General features: G+C 39.9%; 1 protein-coding gene across 2 annotated transcripts in view; it reads right to left on the minus strand.

Moving 5' to 3' along the window:
- The window catches only part of LOC130861656 (S-adenosyl-L-methionine-dependent tRNA 4-demethylwyosine synthase TYW1), a 179,959-nt gene that overhangs the window by 102,963 nt on the left and 52,236 nt on the right, over positions 1-24,760 (minus strand). For both annotated transcript variants that reach the window (XR_009055602.1, XM_057750717.1), the window contains exons 11-12: positions 22,225-22,334; positions 8,904-9,081 (exon numbers count right to left, since the gene is read on the minus strand). Coding sequence is in view for 1 of the 2 variants with exons in the window: in XM_057750717.1 (XP_057606700.1) it covers positions 8,904-9,081; positions 22,225-22,334 (288 nt within the window). In the remaining variant the exon portion in view is untranslated. The remainder of the gene's footprint in view (positions 1-8,903; positions 9,082-22,224; positions 22,335-24,760) is intronic.

A 24,760-nucleotide genomic window follows, 5' to 3' on the forward strand; every position in this document is an offset into this window, starting at 1 on the left:
AGTCAACAACTGTGCCTTAGTTTTCATTGTCTACCTGCTCAAGACATCAGTATCAGGTAGAGGTGGGCATAGAGGGCCTCTGCAAATCTTCCCTGGCATACCTACAGCCCTGACCAAGTATGTGGTCTTCTAGATTTCCAGGAACGTGCTGGAGCTTCTCAAAGTCCCCTATGGACATCTCATTCCCTGGCTCTTCCTTTTAAGTATATGGTTAGCTTCCTGTTTGCCCCAACTGCTACTGCTGCCTCAGGCAGCGGTGAAGTTAAATAACTGCCGGTAATTGTTTATGAGAAACACCCAAGAGAAAGGCTTTCTGTGCTGGACAAACTCTGAGTCACTTTGAATAGACAAGCCCTGTGAAACCATCACATGCCATATATTGACAGTTTCCCAAGAATGGGACTTTGAAAGAGTTCTAACTCTGTTCTGTCCCCTCTCCTGGCTGCCAGGCTACTGGTTTTTACCATGACTGTAGTCTACTAGTTTGCAGAGCTGGAGAAGACGGAATGGAATAAGGACATGTTAACACATCACAAAGCTTACTGTTCATACTGAGAGTCAACTAATTTTCTGAGGAACAGTGGGTTTTCACCACAGCCTACTTTAACCCATTTCTGAGCCAAGTTTCAATCCTGAGCCTTAAAAAACAAATCTTTTTTTAATTTAACTTAGCTGTTTTTTGCCTCCTCTTTACTGTACAGAGCCTGGATCCAAAGGAGAAGGGCCATCCCCGTTCCCACACACACCCCTCCACAAAAGCCTTTCGTTTCTTTCTACTTTAGCCACTGGCTTCTCAGAATCCAAAAATCAAATATTCTAGTGTAAATGTTGCAAGCAGTCTTGGGAGAAAAAAAGACCACTGTAGTACTCAAAATACTTTTGTACTGTTAATGTGTATCATAGAAACACTTTTTTTTTTTTGCCACACCACACAGCTTGCAGGATTTCAGTTTCCCAGACCAGGGATTGAATCCAGGCCCCCAGCAGTGGAAGTGCAGAGTCCTAACCAACCACTGGACCGCTAAGGAAGTCCCTAAAAACACTTTTTGTTCACATGAGAATAAAGGTACTATTTACTGGGGGGGTGGAGGGGGGGGATGCTTCTCAGATTGTTGCATATCTCTGATTAAGAATTTGATTCTGGACAACCCTCAGAATGGGAGAAAATATTTGCCAATAAAGCAACTGACAAAGGAGTAATCTCCAAAATATACAAGCAGCTCATGCAGCTCAATATCAAAAAAGCAAATAACCCAATCCAAAAACAGGCAGAAGACCTAAATACACATTTCTCCAAAGAAGACATGCAGAGGGCTAACAAACACATGAAAAGATGCTCAACATCACCAGTCATTAGAGAAATGCAAGTCAAAGCCACAATGAGGTATCACCTCACACCGGTCACAATGGCCATCATCACAAAATCTAAAAACAATAAATGCTGGAGAGGGTGGATAAAAGGGAACCCTCCTGCACTGTTGGTGGGAATGTAAATTGGTACAACCACTATGGAAAAAAGTATGCAGGTTCCCTAAAAAACTAAAAATTGAGCTACCATATGACCCAGCAATCCCACTACTGGGCATATACCCAGAGAAAACATAATCCAAAAAGACACATGTACCACTATGTTCACTGCAGCACTATTTACAATAGCCAGGACATGGAAGCAACCTAAATGCCAATCAACTGATGAATGGATAAAGAAGACGTGGCACATACATACAATGGAATATTACTCAGGCATAAAAAGGAATGAGATTGAGTTATTTGTAGTGAGGTGGATGGACCTAGAGACTGTCATACAGAGCGAAGTAAGCCAGAAAGAGAAAAACAAATACCATTATGCTAACTCATACATATGGAACCTAAAAAAATGGTACTGATGAACCCAGTGACAGGGCAAGAATAAAGATGCAGATGTAGAGAACGGACTTGAGGACACGGGGTAAGGGGTGAAGGGGAAGTTGGGACGAAGTGAGAGAGTAGCATTGACATATATAAGCTACCAAATGTAAAACAGATAGCTAGTGGGAAGCTGCTGCATAACACATGGAGATTAACTCGATGATGGGTGATGACTTAGACGGGTGGGATAGGGAGGGTGGGAAGGAGTCGCGGGAAGGAGGAGATATGGGGATATATGTATAAATACAGCTGATTCACTTTATTGTACAGCAAAAACTGGCACAACAGTATAAAGAAATTATACTCCAATAAAGAGCTTAAAAAAAAAAAAAATTTGATTCTGACAATTTTGGGCCGCATTCTCACTGCTGTTTTATAGAAGAGTAGGTTTTAAAGGTCTGTACTCTGCTATTCCTGATAACCAACAAACAAGTTTTGTTTTTATTTCCATCACCATCCATCACAATATTTCCCATGTCCATTGTGATTTCTTCTCTGACCCATAAGCAACTGAGAAGTGCACTGCTTACATTATAAACATGTTGGAATATTCTATCTTTTTGCATTGATTTATAGTTTAATTGCATCGTGTTCAGATATCATGCTCTAAGTGACTTCAATACTTCTTGAAACTTGCTATAATGCCCAGAATATGGCCACTTGGTAACTCTTCTGAGAGCAAGTTCTGTGCTCTTAAAAGGAATTTACGTTCCAAAGTTTCTAGTTTCGATACTCTATTTCTGTAATACAGGCTAAATTTGTTAATTTAGTTGTTCAGACCTTCACTATTGTTACTGATTTTGATTTGCTTGTTCTATCAGTCTGAGAGAAGTGTGTTAAAAACTTACCATTTCCCTTTATAGTTCTGTCAATTTTGAGATTATGTTACTGAATGCTTACAAATTTTGAATTATTATATTGTTGTATGTTCCTGGTGGGTTTAATATTTTATTATTAAGAAACATCCCATCTTATCTCACATAATGGTTCTTACCTTAAAGTATACTGGACCAATATTGCTTAGCCTACCTTTCCAAGGGTGTTTTTCATGTATTATCTCATACACTAACAAGGCCGCTATAAGGTAGCCATTATTATTGTATTCATTTTACTAATGAGGAAACTAGGCACTGAGAAGTTATCTTCCCAGTATCAGAAAGACAGCAAGAGATCCAGGCAAGATTCAAACCCAGATCTCTTCTAGACAGAGCCCAAGCTCTTCATCACTTCACTGTGCTGCCTGTCTTTTTTCGAGCTCATCCAGAAAAGCGTAGTTCTGAAAAGTGTCCCATCGATTCACAGACACAAAAGAAGACTATATTTTAAACTTAATACAAACAAAACAGGCTGGGAGGGAAAAAAAAAAACAAACTTCTATTGAAAGGATGAAGTAGTATTTATAATCCATCTTCATTTCATTGTAGCTGTTATCTATAGCCACTTTGAGCTCATAAATACAAGAAAACTTTATTTTTATTAAAATGCATGCATTTCTTCAAACATGTACTAAGTAATACGTGAAGAGATGTCCAATTTATAGAGGTTCTCTAACAAATATAGTGAATATCTTAGCAAAAACTAAAGAAAACAAAACATGAAGCAAACAAAGTAACAGAAATACATGTGCAAGAAGTAAAACAAAGAGAATGAAGTTCACACACAGTTTCGATGAAGGTGCTCAAAGTAAATGTACACAGGGACAAATTCTGTGGTGGTGGAGGAGGTGTGGGAAGTTAAATGTTAATCATGTCATAGTTAAAAATGGAACACAGCTCTGTCTTATGATAAGCCTCCTAGCAGGGAGAAAGCTTTGAATTAACTGTACTTATCACAAACGAAAAAAAAAATAAGATTTTAAATGTAAACTTAAAAATAATACAAAATAGATAAGAAAATCATGTAGAGGCGAACTAAAGATGAAGCCAAGAGTGAGTCAGTCTACAAAGGGCTGTACATTTGACTCTAAACCCTCTAACACACTCATAAAGAGGGAGACACAGGTATAGGATTCAAATGTCCAAAGTAAGGACAAACTAGCTCTCTGAAGGTCCTCAGAGAGAAACCGTCCAGTGTTGTAGAACATCACCCTCAACAACTCCCTCACCTTACAACATGGTCTGCTTCCCACCCCCACCCCCCACCCCACCACAACACACCACACCACACGGCAGGCAGGATCTTAGTTTTGCGACCAGGAATCAAACCCATGCCCCCTGCAGTGGAAGCACGGAGTCCTAACCACTGGGCTGCCAGCAAAGTCCCCCAACATGGTCTGCTTTTAGCGAGATGTCGCATGTAGTTCTTTGACATCTTAGCACAGAACAATTTACAGGAAGTAATGACATGGAATGCTCTAGTGGGACAGCGATATCCAGGTGTGATAAGCCTTTCTGACTGCAGGGCTGAACACAAGCATGGATCACAGTCTCTAGAATAATTCTAGAGTCCTAAACTTACACATCTGCAGGAGCCAAGGATATAATGTAAGTCAAGCAAGCCACTTTTAAAGGAAAAAGAAGTTCTTTGGACACTAAAACACAGACGGCATGTAAAACACTCAAAAATATGCTTTCCTTACTCAAAGCAACATGCTTCCATTTTTCTTGTATGTGGACTCTGTCTACCTTTTGTTGTTTCATGTCTGTTAGAAACAGTGACAGAAATTTCTCTGCTATAAGAGAATCTACAGTGTGATTCCTCTGACAAGTGGCAGATGACAAGCCTCAGGGTTGAGGAGACAGCAAAATGGTGAAGAGTGTGGCAAACTGAAAAGCACTGGCTTTCCTGAAAAGATAACCATTCCTTGCTGTGATACCGTCAGATCATAAGAAATATATATTTGGTCTTTGTCCCTAGTTCTGGGCACAGAGCTCCTAAAACTCTTGGTACTTCCTGAGTGCTAGAGGTGAGAGAAGTGCCTTTTGTTATCTATAATAAGCCCCTTTCACCGTACAAGAATGTATATTAATGAGGGACTTTCGATGGGCCCCTGGACAGCTTCCGGGTAGGGGCTAGTGCCCAAAGAACTGACCACGTGATTAGCAGACTGGGACTTCCAGCTCCACCCCCAACCCTAGCAAAGGAGATGAGCTAGAGACAGAGCTAATCACCAGTGACTAATCACAATGATTTCATCAATCCTGCCTGTATAATGAAGCCTCCATAACCACCCCCCAAATGACGGTGTTCAGAGAGCTTCTGGGATGGTAGACACATCGGGTGCTGTGAGGGTGAACACCTCTGGAGAGGGTGCAGAAGCCCAGTGCCCTTTCCTCCATATCTTGCCCCATGCAACCCTTCTATCCAGCTGTTTCTGAGTTATAGCCTTTATAATAAGCTAGTAATAGTAAGTGAACTGTTTTCCCCGAGTCCTGTGAGCTGTTCTAGTGGACACTGGGGTGTCATGGGACACCCCAATCTACAGTTGGTTCATCAGAAGTACAGATGGCAGCCTGGGACTGCGATTGGTCTCTGAAGTAGGGGCAGCCTGGGACTGAGTCCTGACCCTGTGAGGCCTGCACTAACTCCAGGGAACGGAACTGAACTTCAAGACACCCAGTTGGTGTCTGCAGACAATTAGAGGACTGCTTGGTGTGGAAAAACCCCCACACATCTGGTGTCAGAAGTGTTGCAAGTAAAAAAACCAGATAAGAATGAAGTGTTGTGGTGTTGTAAAAACAGCACTTCATACTTGGCTCTTGACAATTTTTGCCAGATTGTCTTTTTTGCCAAAGTCAGAAATTTCTTTTATGCAAAAATCCCTGGATTTTAAATGTTGGCTCAAAAAAAACAATTGCCAGTTTGAGACAGAAGGTCTTAAGACCCTAGTAGGTTCAAGGTTATCCTCCTTTGTACAAAGTACAGTCTGTTGTGCTATTCGGTAGATTACAACCAGCCATAAATTCTCCCTCTCTTTGTATCCATGACCCTTTTCGCTGCAGCTCTGAGTGCCCCCTCTCTGACTCCAAGCTCGGCCATGTAATTCCTTTAGCCAAGGGGAAGTGAGCAAATGTGACACAAGCAGAGGCTTGAACGATGCCTGTGAGTAGCAGTGTATCCTTTCCTTCTGCTCATAGAAACCTGCCACCATGTGATGAATTTCAGACTTGCTGGAGGATAAGAGGCTACATGAATACAGGTCCCAGGTGTCCCAGGCAAGGCCATCATAAACCAGCCATCCCAGCAGATCTGCCAACTAGACACATGAACAACACTGAGACCAGCAAAGCCAGCCAAGATGAAAAGACCTCCCAGCAAATTCACAGAATTAAGAGCTAGTTTGAGAGACCTCGTTTTCAGGCAAGCAGTTATAGCAAAAGATAACTGATACATGCTACAGTATATCATATATCAGTTTTATGCCTATCAAAACACCATTATAAAAGCACTTCTTTTTGCAGAACTGAGAGGGCTTTTTCTCAAGAGAATGGGGTTTTTCTGTTCAGTCACCACCAGCTCTATCATTAACATTAAATGTCTTACTTGTCACTTTTATTAATTAGCCTGTGTTGACAAACAAAAACACAGAGCTACCTAGAATGTAACAGCTTTCTCATTTGCCTAAGGTGTTTGCTTCTATCTTCAACAAATCCTCAAGGACCACTCACTGTGAAAACTCCCTTTGGTGGGAGAACTGTCAGCAAAAAGGCATATGCTTTGGAGCTGGAGGGGAGACTGAGATCCTCTTAAAGAAAAGTTATGTATCCTGAAAAGGCCACTAGCCTGAATGTAATGCTTGCATGTGGGTCAAGCGAAGACCAGTTGACAAAATCAAGATTTTCTTCAAAAGAAACCAAAAGAATATAGGTTAGGTACTGTAGTAATTTAGAAAAGAAATTTTTTATTTAAAAAAAAAAAAAAGATTAGGGCTTCCCTGGTGGCACAGTGGTTAAGAATCCACCTGCCAATGCAGGGGACACGGGTTTGAGTCCTGGTCCGGGAAGATCCCACATACCGCAGAGCAACTAAGCCCGTGCGCCACAACTACTGAAGCTCTGCAACAAGAGAAGTCACCACCATGAGAAGCCCGTGCACCACAACGAAGAGCAGCCCTCTCTCGCCACAACTAGAGAAAGCCCTCACGCAGCAACAAAGACCCAATGCAACCAAAATAAATAAATAAAAAAAAATAAAAATAAAATAAAGTGTATGAGAGGATATGCATGGGTTATATGCAAATACTATATACCATTTTATAAAACAGACTTGAGCATCGCTGGGTTTTGGTATTTGCAGGGAGTTCTGGAACCAGTCCTCCTCAGATACCAGGGACAACTACACGTCTTAAATTTGGGATAGACTCCCTTTTTCTGTATGTGTGTATGTATCCCAAAACACCACTCTATCTGAACTTCACCCTCAGGAGCCGTTTAAAAAGTCAAAGATCTTAAACATAAAAGTTTAAAAAAAGGAATGGTGACCTTACGCAAAATGGACATACTGACTTTTTAAAAACCTTTCCTTTTTAACTTTACCTTTTTATACAACTTCAAAAAGTAGTATTTTAGCTACTTTTCTGACAATGTTACTGATTTTCACTTTACTGCCTGGTAGCTAGTAATTTTAATCAACCCTTTGATTTCCTATGATGCTAAATTCTAAATCGAGCACCTACAGTGTGCCAGGAATTATACTAGTGGCACAAAGATAAATAAGCAGCAGTCACTGGCCCAGGGACTCACAGTCTAAGGAAGAAGGTACAAGTAAATAACAACTAAGTAAAATTTAATGTTTTTGGTGCTATAATAAGTGCATAGTTAAAATATTATGCAAAATCAGGTCATTTCCAGGTCCCAGGAGGTGGTCCTCTCCACCCAGACAGCTCTCCCTCTAACTCATCCAAACCAACCTCATCATCTTACCTCCTAAACCCGCTCCTTCCTCACATGATCCCTCGACTGTTACAGGGCCCCACAATACCAGCAACCAACCTGGCTGGAACTTTCCGAGTCATCAGTTAAGTCCTATTCTGCAGGGCTCATAGAGCCACACAAACACTTTGCCAAGCTTATCTATCATGCCTCAACGATACCTTTTTTAAGACTCCTCATTCTGTCTTACTTTCTCATCCTTATAACTCTTACCTAAACAAATATATCATCTCCTACCCAGTCTCCTGCTTCTTGGCTCACCAACTTTCTACCATGCTGGCAGACTGCTCAACAGAAAGCAAGATCTTTCTAAAGAACAGCATTTGAAGTCCTCCGCAATCTCATCCTAACCTTTCTAACTTGGTTTCCAGCTGCCAGTCTCTTTTACACACTCTGTGGTCCAAATCAACTATATTTACATAATGGTATCCCAAATATTCCAACTCCATATCTTTTTCAGACAGTTCTTATTAAAATTCTACAGTTTCCTATCTCTCCAAGTACCCATCCCAGCCATATTTTAAGATCCAAATTTAATGAAGCCTTCTCTGAGAAGTTTTACCCTGCTTCTCCCATCTTAAAAAAAAAAAAATTGCCTTGTCTTGAATTCCCCGAGCAATTTATTCATTATTTTTTAATATTTATTTATTTATTTATTTATTTTAACTGTACCTGGTCTTAGTTGCAGCACTCGGGATCTTCACTGCAGCATGCAGGCTTCTTAGCTGTGGCATACATGTGGGATCTAGTTCCCCGACCAGGGATCGAACCGAGGGCCCCCTGCATTGGGAGCTTGGAGTCTTACCCACTGGCCCACCAGGAAAGTCCCTGTGCCTCTATTCTTTAAACTAATGTTATCTTCCCCAACAGAATGGATTTTTAAGAGCAGGAGCTCTGTTCCCCCAAAGCCAACATTTGTATGTAGTTAGTAATCAGTAACTCCTTTCTGAATATACGCGGGTGAGTCAAAAATTATCCGCACTCCGGTTATATTAAAACGTCTGTTAAAACTACAGCCAGAGTGCGGATAAATTTTAACTCACACCTGTATTAATGCCTGTTCATTTTATCTTTCGGTCAAACACAGAGTCAAGCAGCATGATCCTAACAAACTGGACCACTCACCTGATTTCCACCGGGAACTGTGCGTTTGTGACCAGGAAACTGGAGATTTTACACTCGTGGAGTAGCTTCAAAAAACTGTTGATTTCCGGGTACATGATGGGTTCTCCCACAAGGGACAGGGCACAGTGCTTTACCGTCATTCCCTCCTCAAAGCGTTCCTCTTTGACACCTGGCACTCCTGGAGAACACGGTGGAAAGGAACAAGCTCAATAAGACACCGATAGAGGACATCACTTTTATTTTTCTTAATTAAAAATTTTTAAATCTTTCTCAATGGTTCTTTGATTTTAGAGGGCAAAGTCATTTTTTGATACCAGCTAAATAATACAAAACAAGAGCCGGAGGGGTGGGGGTTGGAGGAGGTGGGGAAGGGGGTATCCTAACATTATTAAACCAGAAAAAAAAAACCAAACTAGAATTATTAAATCAGCAATCTCATCCTTGGTTTCAGTACTAATTAGACTACATCAATACAAGCAGGCAAAACTAACTTTGTTATTAGCTAATTATTTGGAACACAGAATGTGTTACTTTCCATAATTTGCTTAGCTCTGCTTTCATGTTGGCCTAGGAAAATGAACTCAGTATAGCTACAAAGGGAAAAGCCTCTCCTATACCAATCATTGCTGCCTTCGTTCCTCAAGTATTTTGAATTGAGAAAGCAAATGCAGTTGGTCCAAAAGAATAGAGGAGAGAAAAAGAAACCTGCAGTTACCACCTTTGGCTTTCATATTGGGATCACCTGGAGAGTATCACAAACTACTGCGGCCTAGGTCCAAGCTAAAGGTTCTGTTTAATTGGAGCGGGTGCCAGCCATGGCCACGGGAGCTTTAAAAGTTCCTCGGGGATTCTAATGTGCAGCCAGAGTCAAAAACCACTGTGTAAACCAGAGGGTCCCAAACTTACGTGCACACTGGAATCACCTGGGAATCGTCAACCCTCCAAACTCCAGGCCAGAGCAGACCAGTGAAATCACTGTCTCTGGGGGAGGGGCACGGGCACGGGGAGCTTTTGAAGCCCCCCAGGTGATCCCGATATGCAGACAAGTGTGGGGACCCACTGGCACATACCATTGGTTCTCAACCCTAGTTAGACACTGAAAACTAACCAGAACAATTTTAAAAAATCCCACCATCCAGGCAGTATCCCAAGCCAGTTAAATCGCAATCTCTGGGGATGAGAGCCTGAGACATCTGTATTTTTTCAATACTCCCCACGTGATTCGAGTGGACAGCATGGGTGGAGCAGTGCTCTTCTCCACTCGACGTATTGCATGGGGGAAAAAAAAACAACAAGAAAGCATGCATGAAAGCCCCTCAATCTAACACAGAGTCTGAAAGACTTGGAAAGAGCGTAAAAAGGCCAATAAAAACATAGCTCCTTTACTTCAGATATTTCTATCCATTATCTCTAGGTTCTTTTTGAAGAATATATTCTCCCTAAAGGGTACAGAGTCCTCACCAAGATTGGAGGTGGGGGGAAGCGTGCTCACATTCCCCCTCAATCATTTATGAGCCATCTCTGGAATGCAGTCTTCTTGACGGTAAGCAGTACTTACCCCAAAGAATATTTGTTAGAATTAAATGAGATAATGCATGGAAGAGCTTTAGAAGAGGGCCTAGCATACAGAAGAACACTCATTAAGGATTCTGTCTTATCACCTTTATCATGGTTTCTTAAAATATTAAATCCCAGTCACTATCGCCTTAAAGAACAAGAACAAATCTGGAGAAAATAAAGTTAGCTTCGCTGCTTGCTTGTGCTTTAGTTTCCAGGAAGTGACTTTATTTTACACACACACACACACACCCCACACACAATCTACTTGGAAAAAAGCAAGTGCATGTAAATACCCAAGACATCAAACCAACATAATACAGGCTAAAATCAGAACAATCTAAAAGTGGCAGGTTTTATCTTCTTTTATGACTACCTCACTGCAATTCTAAGAATGTATTTCATGTCAGTATTTGGGGATGAATAACTTTCTAAGTTACTGAAATCTTAAGATCTTAACTCAAGTGAATCAAGGTTTTAAATAAAACTTGATCCATAACTCACTGTGTTGCCAAGACAACTGAGCATTAAGTATAAAATTTCATTTTTGTAAAAAAAAAAAAAAATCATTAACTTTAAGCTCCCCATGAGAAGATGAGAAGGGCAAATTTAATCCAAACTGCAAAATTAACCTAAAACTCAGAAAAGCAGAATGATTGAGCACTGGCTAGGCCCTAACTACTTGAAGTCAAGTGTACCAAATTCAAATTCTGGCTCTACCATTAGGTTGGTTAGTGTCCTGGGTCAAGCCACCCCTTCTACACCTATTCCCTGATCTATAAGATGGGGATTTCACACGCACACATGCACGCAGCTATACCCAGCACATAAGCATCTGAAAAAATCTTAGCTGCACATATTTTTACTATAGTAATTATTTCATGAATTGAAATAGAAATTCAATTATTTTCATTATTTTATATAAAATGGTAATTGCATTCAATTCAACATACAGCTGACTCTTGAACAACAAGGGTGGGAACTGTGCAGGCCCACATACATGTGGATATATATACATACACACTGGAAAATTTTTTGGAGATTTGTAACAATTTGAAAAACAATCTGGATGCACCCCATACTACAGAAATATCCAGAAAAATTAAGAAAAACTTAGGTATATCATGAATGCATAAAATATATGTAGATACTAGTCTATTCTGCCATCTACTACCATAAAATACACATAATTTTTTCTTTCTTTTGGCCACGCCATGCAGCATGCGGGATCTTCCCCAACCAGGGATCAAACCCATGCCCGTGTCTTGGGGGTGCGGAGTCTTAACCACTGGACCGCCAGGGAAGTCCCAAATACACATAAATTTTTAAAAAGTTAAAATGCATCATAAATAAATAAATAAAATTTAAAAAAATGCATCACAATGTACTCACACAAACAACTAGAGACCACACACTGCACCATTCCCAGTGGAGAGAAATGTAAACAAAGGTGAAGATGCAGTATTAAATCATAACTGCACAAGGTTAACCGTAGTACCGACTACACCATGGTAATAATTTCCTAGCACCTCCTGTTGCTACCGTGCTGAGCCCAAGTGTTGCAAGTATCTGCTTGAAACACCACGTGAGGCTCATCATCTCCCTATGAGCAGTCTCTCCAGACAACTGCAAAGTGCTTTAAAAGGCGATCTCTCGAGGTTCTCTCATGGTTTTCCTCCAGTTTAGTGCAATACCATGAACCTTGAATAACACCACGGGACCCATATGACATGCCACAAGTGATGCTGGAAGTGCCTCCAAGAAGCAGAGAGAAGTCATCTCACGACAAGAAAAGGCTGGATGGCTCGATGTGTGCCGTGGATTCAGATCTGCAGCTGCGGCTGCCCAATGAGTCCGGCGGCACGACCATTGTAAAAAGAAAAAGAAAAGGAAGTTCAGGAAGCCGTCGCTGCAGTTACGCCAGCAGGTGCAAAAACCTTGCGCTTTTTGCGAAACGCCTTTTTATCTCATATTGAAAAATTCAGCTTTGATGTGGGTGCAGGATTGTTACAAGAAAGGCATTGCTAGAGAAGGATCTGAGTCAAAAGGCAAAGTCATTATATGACAACTTAAAGCAAAAAGAAGGTAAAGGATCTAAAGCTGGAGAATGTAATGCCAGCAAAGGATGGTTTGAAGAGTTTAGAAAGAGGTTTGGTTTTTAACGTGTTAAGATAACAGGAGAAGCAGCTTCTGCCAACCAAGAGGCAGCAAAGGGATTCCCAGCAAAGAAAATCATTGAGAAGAAAGGATATCTACCTGAATAGGTTTTTAATGTAGTCAAAAGTGCCCTATTCTGGGGTGCAAAAAAAGCCTCAAAGGACATTTATTAGTAAGGAAGAGAAGCCAGCACCAGGATTTAAGGCAGGAAGGGGTAGGCTTACTCTACTGTTCTGTGCAAATGCAGTCAGGTTTATGATCAGGACTGCCCTTCTCTATAAAGCTGCTAACCCCTGAGCCTTGAAGGGGAAAGGTAAACACTAGCTGCCAGTCTTTTGGTTGTGCAAAAAGAAGGCCTGGACAATGGGAATACTTCTGGATTAGTTCCATGGATGCTCTGTCCCTGAAGTCAGGAAGCAGTACCCTGCTGATTAGGGACTGTCTTAAAGTTCTTTTGATATTGGACAATGCCCCTGGCCACCCAGACCCCATGAGTTCAACACCAAAGGCGTCGAAGTAGTCTCCTTGCCCCCAGACACAAGGTCTTTAATTCAGCCTCTAGATTGGGGGTCAGAAGGACCTTTAAGGCTCATTACACATGGTGCTCTATGGAAAGGACTGTCAGATCCCCAACAGACAGAACAACATGAAAGTCTGAAAGGATTACACCACTGAAGGTGCAATCCGTATTACAGAAAAATGTGTGAAAGCCATCACTCCAGAAACAATACATTCCTGCTACAGAAAACTGGGTCCACTTGTTGGGCATGACTTCACAGGATTTATGACAGAGCCAATGAAGGAAATCATGAAAGAGATTGTGGGTGTGGTCAACAACAAAAAAGGTGGGGCTTCACGATATGGGTCTTGGAGAAATTCAACAGCTAGTAGACACCACATCAGAGGAATGAACAGAAGACGCCTTGATGGAGCTAAGTGCTTCTCAACCAGTGCCAGACGATGAGGAAGAAGACAGAGAAGAAGCAGTGCTGGAAACCAAATGGACATGAGACAGGCAGGCCAGAAGGGTTCGATTATTCAAGATTGCTTTTGACTTCTTTCACGACATGGGCCCTCCCATGATACAGGCAGTGAAACGAAAGCAAATGGTGGAAGGGCTGGTACCATACAGAAACGCTTTTAGAGAAATAAAAAAGCAAAAAAGTCAGGCAGAAATTACTATGTATTCACATAAAGTTACACCAAGTGTGCCTGCCTCCCCGCCACCTCCCCCACCTCCACCACACCTGAGACAGCAGGGAGCGTGCTGATGTGTCCATGGAACCTGAAGAAGATAGGTGGCCACAGCAAGGTTTTCAGAAGGGTGGCCTAATCCGATTTTTGTTTTAAATGGATCACATTGGGTGTTGTGTTGAGAACAGAGGGGCAAGCAGAGAGGCTAACCTGCCACATGGAGATTACATAATCTAAGCAAGAAATGATGGTGGCTTGGACCAAGGTGGTGGCAGTGGAGGTGGCATGAAGGGCTTAGCTGGGCCTATTTCAAAGGTAGAGTCAAAGGCTCTACTTTGAAGATATGTTTGAAAAATTTTCTAATGGATTGGATGTAGGTTATGAGAGACAGACAGGAGTCAATGATTTCTATAAAGTTTTTGGCCTAAGCAGAAGAGTCGCCATCAATTGAGACAAGTTGGCGGTAGAACGCCTTGGAGGTAACATGGGGGTAACAAGTACTGGGGGGTGGGGGAGGGGTGGAGGCAGATACCATGTGTTCAATTTTAGAAACATGCAGTTTGATATGTCTGTTAGATAGCTGAATGTGTGTCCAATGTTCAAGTTTGGACTCTGGGAGAAAGGCCTAGGTGGAAATAAACACTTTTGCGAAATGGATGGTATTTCTATCCAGGGGCCCAGAGCAGATTACCAAGGCAAGAAGGGCAGTTAGAGAAGAGGACCAAGGACTGAAGTCTGGGCAAAGGAAGAGGTGCCAGCAAAGGACACTACCAGGGAGCAGCCGGGGAAGAAGGAGGGAAACTTAAAGGCAAAGAGATCAACTGCCATCTTCTCTGAGAGCTACAGGTAACAAATACCAGACTACTACAAAAACAAAAACCAAGACCAAAGAAAAAGCCTGTGGGTAAGCCTTTTAAAAGAATGATTCTGGGATTTTAAAATTATCCTAATTTTCTCAAAAGTAAGGCACTGAGAAAATGTAAAAGCTTGGTTCTCTCCTTCAAAAAGCACAGTTCTATTTCATGCTCACTGTCGGAGGCGATAACAGTGCTCCCCCCAAACAAGGCCCTCGGGGACTCAACCTCATGCTTTCTTTCACTGTCCTCAAAGAAATGTGTCAGGAAATAAGACATCCTCCAAATTTCTATTGGAAAACAGTCCTGGAGCAGAAGGACAGCCCGGGCAACAGCAGGCACTCATTTCAGTAGCAAACCTATAGGGTTATTTCCCTGTGTGTGTCTGTATGTCTCTCTCTCTCTCTCTCTCACATACACGTATTTCCCTGTGTGTGTCTGTATGTCTCTCTCTCTCTCTCTCACATACATATACATACACACATACACACAGAGTCTACTCACTTCATGTTTCCCTAAACCTTATCCCTTTCACAACTATGCTTCGGGGTTTTTTTTGTTGTTTGGTTGGTTTTTGTTATTGTTGTTGTTTGGCTTTGGGTTTGTTGGTGGTGGTGGTTTTGTTTGCTTGGTTTTGGTTTTTCTTAAGTTTTGTGACATTTCTTTTAGCCTGAACAGCTTCCTAATCCTGAACAATCACTACAGTCATCATATTAACTAGGAAGCACATATTATCTTACTGAAAGATGCCAAAGCAGAAACTTAAGATTCCAGAATTTTTATCCTAACGTCATAGCAAATAAGCTGAAAAAACCAGAAATAAAAATAACATAAGGTACAACGTAGATTTTTCCTATTTCTTTGTTTTTTTGGTTTTGTTTTGTTTTGTTTTGGGGGGGGAGTTTAATAATGAATCTTTATTCTGAATACTTTCTTAAGTTTTCTTTTTTTATTGAGGTATAATTAACAAATATGAGTACTCCTATTTCTAAACATTGGATCAATCAGAAATAAAACATTTTCTTCTTTCTTCTCAAATAACGATACAGTTCCAGGCCAAAGATTTTCCTAAGAACCCCTCCTGGCTGAAAGTCGCATATATCTTTGATACAGGTACTTCCACTGTGATGTTTATTTCATAAATAAGCTTCAGAAAACAATTAGCAGGTGGTGTTCTCTTCCCCGCCTCCCCTACATTCCTTTTGGATGTGTACTTTAGCACACCTCATTCCTGAGGACCATCTGTTGGAGACCCTTTATTTTTTGCATTACTTCACTTCTAGCTCAAACTATAGGTAAAAACATCTAGAAACAAATGATGTCTTCTTCACCTTTGCACCTGCAGCACCCAGGACCTTCCTCACAAAAAGTGTTCACTCATCTGATGTCAGCTGAACTGACGGGAAACTGAGCTAAAGAAACTTGAACCCCATTCTCTGAAAACTATTTTTCCCTGCCATGGTAGTATTTAGAGGGGGACAGTGAGCATTTTGAAAAGAGGCTGAGTTGCACTGTAATTCTGACCCACTTGTAATCAATGTAAAGTTAATTTTGCATGCGTATAAAGGAAAAGTTAATAAAGGTCATGGGAAGAAAGCTGGTTTAATGATCAATGAAATAACTGAAAAGGCAATGATTGTCCTTGGGGTTGAGAATAGAAGCACGAAAAGGAAACGTTTAAAAGATCAGAATATCTTCAAAATGTGCTCAAGCCTGGCCATTCAGCTAAAGTTGGAAACTCAGAAAGAAAAAAAAAGCAATACCCACAACAAGTCTCATCCTACACAAAAATAAGATCATCAAATGACTGAACCGGATCCGTGGGAGAGAGTGGGTGATTGATCTTCGTGGGGTGGGAAAGCACCCTATAAAACAAAGGATTCCAAGGTAGAATAAGGGAAATCATTAATGAGTTAAAAGACTGACCTCTAAGGAGAGGCTAAAGTGGAGATACCCAAAATATGACAAACTAAGAAGGAAATGGCTTCAAACCTTTGAAAATTGCCTACAATTTCCAATTTATAGGAGTCCTATTCCTAAGTTTCTGTTTATACCTGAAATTCATATTCCCCCATATACAATATTATTAAAATGAAGATGACGTTACCATTCAAACGCCCAAACATCAAATTAATCTGTAATATACCTAAACTATAGTACTAATAAGTCAATTCCAATATCACCTAATCAAATTCAAATTTTTTTTTCCTATAGGAAAATGTATCCCAAGTTTCAACTAAGGAAACCAGAAACATACCTTTCCTTTCAGTGTTTCATTTTGGTTTGCTTTTTTAAGCCACAAAGGGACACAGGGTAATCGTATCAGAGCTCTAATAGGGAAATTCTAATATGGAAGTGGAAGAAGAGATAGGGGAACTAGCTTCCTACAGGGCATCTGTAACTGAGTAATTCTACATCTGAAATTAAACCACTTTTCCAGGTCTGTCTCTACTGAGAAGTTCTGATTTGGGGAAGATAGAGAATAGACTCTCCACTAGGGGCTGAAATGATATCCAGAGTTACATTCCTGCATCTTTAGCATCCAGAAGTAGGATGTGTGTCGGAGCTGCACCCGGGGGGATGGTACTTGGTTCAGAAGTGGTACAGTGATTTGCACCCTCACTCTGAAGCTGACTATCCAGAAAGGAGGGTGACCTGTTTTATTTACACCCTTAGGGATGAATGAAACATAGAACACAGAGATTTCACTGATTGCAGGAGGAATTCAGATTCATTAAAAAAAGAAAACTTTAGATTATAACCACTGATAAAGAACAAATGAAGTTATAAAATCTCACTGCCTAGCTGAATGCCCAAGGTAAACAACCATCAATTTGAACACTTCAGATTACTTTCTGCGGAGAGCCAAGAAAATAGAAAATATAACTAATGCTCTGAAATACTAAAATTCTGTCATTTTTCCAAAGTTATAATAAAAAGACAAAAAATAACATTTTTATATTGCAGACCACCCCAGTTTTCCAGAAGAGCTTTGGATTCTTACAAATTATCTATTTCATCCTTCAGTAATTAGTTGTTTGGGGTTTTTTTCCCTTTTCTTATACTATAGTTTCACAGTAGAATTTGCTTTAGTTATTATAGCAATAAGATAGATTTTCAAAACAGTAATGTCTTGATTAAGCACAGAATGAAGTACAAAGCATTAAAAATTGGAAACTAAGGAAGTTCTCCCTCTTAGTGAAAATACAATGAATGAAAGTTCTTTTATGCCCATGTGCTAACCTGCCTACTTCCCATCACACCTTCAAATATACACCTGCTTTCTACTACCACTACTGTAAAGAAAAACTGCTTTGGTACCCTGAAAAGTGTCAGTGTACAAATATCAACCAGTTATAATCTGAAAACATTCCTAGAAAATTTATTGTTGTTTAAATAAAGAGATGTTTTGCTGATGTGGTAACATTTTGTCAAGTCAATTAATTAAGGTATGCAAAAAGAATCCTTTGTGAGAATTACAGGGGTAAAGTAGATACTCTATAAAAGCTGTTTTTAAGGATGAAATGAATGGCAGTTGTTGAATTTCTGGGGGTCATCCCCACCCCTTTAGGCATTCTCACCCCTACTCAGGATTCACTTGTTCACAGACATACTCTGTTCTTTCTCCCTGCAATCCTATATCTGTCCTCCCCCTACAAGACAATATATAAATTTTAAAACTCTTTTGTCTCTTATGCCATGGGTACCTGAAGACAAACCATCTGAGATGTCTACTGATTAAAGGAAGCAAAAAGTGGAACTTCCCTGGTGGTTCAGTGGGTAAGACTCCAAGCTCCCAGTGCGGGGGGTGGGGCCAGGTTCTATCCCTGGTTGGGGAACTAGATCAAGCATGCATGCCACAACTAAAGATCCCACATGCCTCAATGAAGATCCCACGTGCTGCAACTGAGGCTCAGCGCAGCCTAAATAAATAAATAAATAAAAATAAACATTAAAAAAAAAAAAAGCAAGCACAAGGTTACTAACCAGGTACATATTTCTGCACAGGACAAACCCTCCAGTAAGCCAGGCAGACGACAAAGACTATGTGCTCACCGAGCTCACCTAACACATGTTATTAATGTGAAGAAAGGTGGCCTCATGATTTATTCATCTCTTATTTCCATTTAAAGTGCATTTGCAAAAATGCTCCTGTCAGAAAAATTGCTATCAAAACTCAGATTGTCATTCTGTATCAAGGACATCTCGGAATGGAAAAATGAATGTCTACTCCTCAGGGCGGCTCCCTCCCATACAAACTCCCTGGGACACAGTTTGTTCAGGGAGATTCCCAGGTGTCCAGGAAACACACATCCTCAGCCATCACCCCTTTATTTAAGGGTTCATCTAGCTCTTTCAGCACAAAACCAAAACAAACTGATTACACTACAAAGATAAAATTACTGATATTTGCCTGCTTCTGATATTACTATGTGGAATGGTTAATTTTATGTGTCAACTTGGCTGGGCCATGGTGCCCAGATACTTGGTCAAACACTATTCTGGATGCTGCCGTGAAGGTGTCTTTTGGATGAGATTAACATTTAAGTCAGTGAACTCTGAGTAAAACAGACTGCCCTCTCTAATGTGGGTGGGCCTCATCCAATCAACTGAAAGCCTTAAAAGAACAAAGGCTGATCTCCTCCAAGAAAGAAGGAATTCTGCCAGCAGACTGCCCCTCTGGATATGAACTGCAGTTCTTCCTTAAATCTCCAGCCTGCTGGTCTACCCCATCAGATAATTTTTATCTATCTTTTTGACTGGCCAAGCCTGCACAATTACATGATCCAATTCCTTAAGCCAATCTCACGCTATCAATCTCTCTCTCTCTCTCTTTCTCCACACTCCCACACAGCATCCTGTTGACTCTTTCTCTGCAGAACTCTGACTAGACACTATCCAAAAGAAAACAAGACTTTGCCTTGAAATTTATTGAAAAGGCGTATGGTTTATTTGAAGATCAACAATCAATAATATTACTAAATCAACAAAGAGCCTAAGAAAAGCTAGCAAATTCCTGATGTGGAGACTTACTAGTTCTTCACTACACAGTTTCACTTAATTTTCCAAAAGACTGGAAAGAGACACCACTTTATCCAAATAAGAGAAAATGACTTGTTCCAAAAAAAAAAAAAAAAAAAAAAAGCTTGAGACTAAAAGCCAAGATGAAATATTAAAATATTTATTAGCGTCTTTGAAGATGTGCAACAGGTTAGCACATACCGAGACACACACAAACATGTATAGGGCAACTTTCCCTAGAAAATTCATAAAGAATAAAATAAAGGTATAATTGACTATCCTTTATAAATTGCTATTGATCTTGAATCATTATTTGCATTGCTCTCCCAATTTCTCCTAGGAAATCAGAACAGCACTAAGAAGTACCATGATAAAAAATAAGAAATAGATTTGGTCTTTGTCCCTGGTTCCTGGCACAAAGCTCCCAGAACCCCTGGGATTTCCTGAGTGGTAGGAGTGTCTTCTGTCATTCATAAGGAGCACCTTTTGAGCATACCTAAGTTTATGCAATTGGGGTGACAAAGGGTAGGACCCCTAAATAGCCTCAAGGATGGGGCTGGTCACCAGAAAGACCCAGTGTTTGAAGGACTGCAATTTTCAGCCACACCCACAGACCTGTGAGAAAGGGAAGGGAGCTGCGAATTAAGCTCTATAAAATCTCTTGACCAAGATCTGATGAGTTTCTGAGTTGATGAACATGCCAGGAGGGTGGTGCACTCCAGCTCCATGGGGACAGAAGCTCCCAGCCTCAGGACCCTCCAGACATACTTATCCATCTGCCTATTCATCTGTGACCTATGTATATCCTTTATAATAAACTGGTAAAAATAAGTAAATGTTTCTCTGCCCTGTGAGCCACTCTAACAAACAAGGAATCTGAGGAGGAGGGTGTGGGAACTTCCAATTTACAGCCAGTCGGTCAGAAGCACAGGTAACATCCCAGACTTGTGATTGGCATCTGAAGCGGGGGGCAGTCCTACAGGACTGAATCCTTAACCTGTGGGGTCTGATACCACCTCCAGGCAGTGTCAGGATTGAATTAAATTTGTCAGACACCCAGGCAGTGTCTGCTGAGACCTGGAGAACTGCTGGGTGGTGTTAGGAAAACAACATCACAAGCACTGCGATCTCAAGAAGCAGTGACCTGACCAAATAAATTTCTTTGCATCAAAGAATCACCTGGTCTTCAAAATGCTAATTACTGGGGTTTATAAAGACTCCCATTTATGAGGCTTGCACCACAAGAGTGCCTATAATCAAAACAACCTTGGGTGGAATTTATTTTGTTGTTGTTGTTGTAGTATATGAAAGGAAAGGAGAACAGAGGGGAGAGGACTAACAAGTGGCAGGTGGAGACAGCGGTATGCACATTTAACATGGAACCTAACAGATTTATTTCAGTTGATCGTCTGCATCTGTCTTTATGAAGCCATCACTTTACAAGTCCTCCACATCTATCTACAGTAGTGGGCCTCAGAGTATGGTCCCCAGGTCAACAACATCAATACCACCAGGAAATCCGTCGGAAATGCACATTCTTGGCCCCTACCTCAGACTTACTGAATCATTCTTTGGGGAAGGAGACCAGGAATCTCTATTTTAATGAGTGATTCTGATGCACACCAATGCTTGAGAACCAGCAATCTCCAGCAGAGTCAAGTAACTTGAACTATGAGACACAACTAGATCAGGAAACTCTAGAAACAGACTGGCAGAATTCTACACATCACTGTGGATCATGTGAGGGAAATTTGATTAATTTTAACCCTCCTTTTTTGTAAGACATTTATTCAAAAATGCTTTCCCAATACTATCTAACTGATATTACTTAAGAAATTTCCTACGATTCAAAATTTTCAGGGCCTTCCCTGGTGGTCCAGTGGCTAAGACTTCACCTTCCAATGCAGGGGTTGCGAGTTCAGTCCCTGGCTGGGGAGCCAGGATCCCACATGCCTCATGGCAAAAAACCAAAACATTAAAACAACAGAAGCAGGGAGATTGGTATTGCCATACATACATTACTAATAAGAAAAAAAATATCATATTGTATGCTTTAAATATACGCAGTTTATTGTATGTCAGTTGTATCTCAATAAAAGTTCTTGAAAAAAAAGAAGCAATATTGTAACAAATTCAATAAAGACTTTTAAAAATGGTCCACCTCAAAAAAATTTAAATAAAAAATAAATAAAATAAAAATTTCAGTCCATTCACAAGGCTGCTTTGGACCCAAGACAGAATAACAGCAAAAGTTTTTAGGAAGAATGATGATACATTCCCAGGTAAAACTTACAGACCGAGTGCAACACATTATAAATAGCTACGCTTTGAATTAAGTTTTTTAATTCTCCCATCATATAAGATATAAAGTTATCAGTAAAAACTAAAAAGGCCAAAATATTTATAATAGTTCTACAAAGTTTTCACTTTCTTATATGAGAATTTGCCAGCAGGGACAAAATCCTGCCAAAGGAGGCAATTCCTCTGCCAGTTTAGTTCAGGCTATCAGCATTCCTTTGTAGAGGGACGATAAATACCTTTAAACTGCTTGATCATGTTCTGGTGGTTTTCGATGGCTTCCTTTAAGATCACTTCAGGCTGGTCCATCTTCCATCGCCATTCAGTACCCACTGGATTGGTGTGGTGCCTAGAAAAATGAGGCAAAGTTCTAAAGGACTCCCTTTAAATCTCAGCTAGTCATGTCCTATGAGGAAGTCCATATAATTATAAAATCAGTGTTGGTTTCCTATTAAAAGCTCAGCTATTTAGAGCTGTATTTTACAACTTATTCTGAGTCATGACACCTAGCAGAGAGGGGTAGATGGTAAGTGCCTGGCCAAGACTGAGGCTTATTCAGAACAATACAAAACATGCACCCCTCTCGCAGCCACACATGACCAAGCCAACAAGCATCCAGTAACGACCATCAGTAGAATACTGTTGCAAGACCCTCTCTGAGAGGCAGTGCAATGGGAAGACCTAACTGAAACCCCAGAAAGGAAACAGAGAACAAAGCAGAAAAAAAGGTAGAAAAACTACGGCCAACAATTTCCCAAAGTTCATGAGAAACAACCACAGATCCAAGAAGCTAACAGAACAACAACCAAGATATTTTAAAACGGCCTAAAAATATGGTATCTAAACTAATGAAAACAAAAGAAAAGGAGAAAACCTTCAAGTCAAGAAAAAAGGACACATTACTTAAGAACAAAGGCTAAAAATTACTTCTGACAACTGATCAGAAAACGAATAAGTCAGATGAAACTATGACACCTGAAAGAATGCTTCAAGGAAACAAACTTGTCAACTCAGAATTCTACACCCAGTGCAAATATCTTTCCAGAAATGGAGTAATAAAGACTTTTTGCAGACAAAAATCTGAGAATTTTCCTTGTCAGCAAACCTACATTACAGAATATGCTAAAGGGAATTGTTCAGGCAAAGTAACAGATAGTAACTTAGATTACACAAAGAAATGATGAGTGCTGAAAAAGAAAAAAAAATAAGGAAAAATAAAATTCACTTTTTTTTACTTTTAATTACTCTAAAAATAACTGACATTATAACTAAAAAAAGAGTACTGATGTAATGTGTTTACAGCTTATATAAAAGTAAAACTTAGCCAACAGTAGCCAACATACATAGTAGAAATGGCAAATATACTATTATGAAATTCTTATACTACACAGCTCTGGACCACTGCACACAGGATTTTTCTACCTCAGCACAACTGAAATTTTGAACTGAATAATTCTTTGTTGTGGAGGGCTGTCTTGTGTGTTATAGGATGTGTAATAGCATCCCTGGCCCCTGCCCACTAGATGCCAGTAACACCTCCCTCAGTTACAATGACTGAAAATGTTTCCAGACAATGTCAAATGCTATATATTTCCCCACTGGGTGAAAAGTAGAAATTTTGCCCCCGTTGAGAACCACTGATTTAACAGAGTGTCCAAAAAGTTATTTTTCAGTTTCTTGACTATAACCCTAGATAACTAGGAAAGGGAAAACATGTAAAAGGACTTAAGATAGGATGATGGTATTATATTCTTTTTTTTAAAGGCCTTGTTTTTTATATTACCTGTCAATCAAAGTATGTACAGATAAAAACAATAATGGCTGGGATCTGCAATAAAATATAGTGAGGGCTAGGGTAGGTAAATGGAACAAGATTGGACGTATGTTAAGAAATGTACACAGAGATTCATTATACTACTCACTCTACTTATGTTCAAAAAACTCTGTAATATAAGTGAGAAGTACCCCCTAGTACGATATGCTGAGAGAGTCACATCACTTCTATGGGCATTCTTTCCCAAATACAAATATACCTGACTCTTCAAAAGTGTCAAGGTCATGAAAGACAAGGAAAGACTAAAGAACTGGAGAAAACTAAAGAGACATGACATCTAAATTTGATGTGGGAAAACCAATGAAGCTGAAATAGTTTCCAGTTTAATTAATAATATTGCACCAATGTTAATTTCTTGGTTTTGATAGTTGTTCCATGGTTAAGTAAGGTCTGAACATTAGGGAAAGTTGGGAACTTTTAATTTACAGAAGATTTCCAAAGAAATGTTTTGCAAATCTTCTGTAAACTAAAATTATTTCAAAACAAAAAGTTTACACATATAAAATTTTAATGATAGAGCAAGAATCTTATATTTAAAAAATAAAAGCAGGATATAAAACAAAGTAGAGAATGCTCTCAACCATATTTTTTAAAATGAAAGGAAAATCTTAGAGAAAAAAAACAGAAAGCAAATACTACAAAGCATTAACAGTGATTTCCCTGGATGCTTGAACTACAGATAGTTGTTCTTCTTTATAATTTTTGATATTTTCTAAAATTTTCTATAATAAGCTTGGATTACCTTTATGACCAATGAAATTATTTTTTTAATTTTTAAAAGAATTATAGCTCTTGTACCAATATGTAAGATAAATTAAGAGATGACACAAAGTATTAAATCATTTTAGTTGTAAAGGATAAAATAATGAGAACCTAAAATACAATCAACAGAATTAAGTATACAAATAGATATAGTGAGTTAGAAAGAGTAGAGATTTTCC

Source organism: Hippopotamus amphibius, chromosome 9 (assembly GCF_030028045.1).
Source record: "Hippopotamus amphibius kiboko isolate mHipAmp2 chromosome 9, mHipAmp2.hap2, whole genome shotgun sequence".
In the NCBI taxonomy this organism is placed as follows: domain Eukaryota; kingdom Metazoa; phylum Chordata; class Mammalia; order Artiodactyla; family Hippopotamidae; genus Hippopotamus; species Hippopotamus amphibius.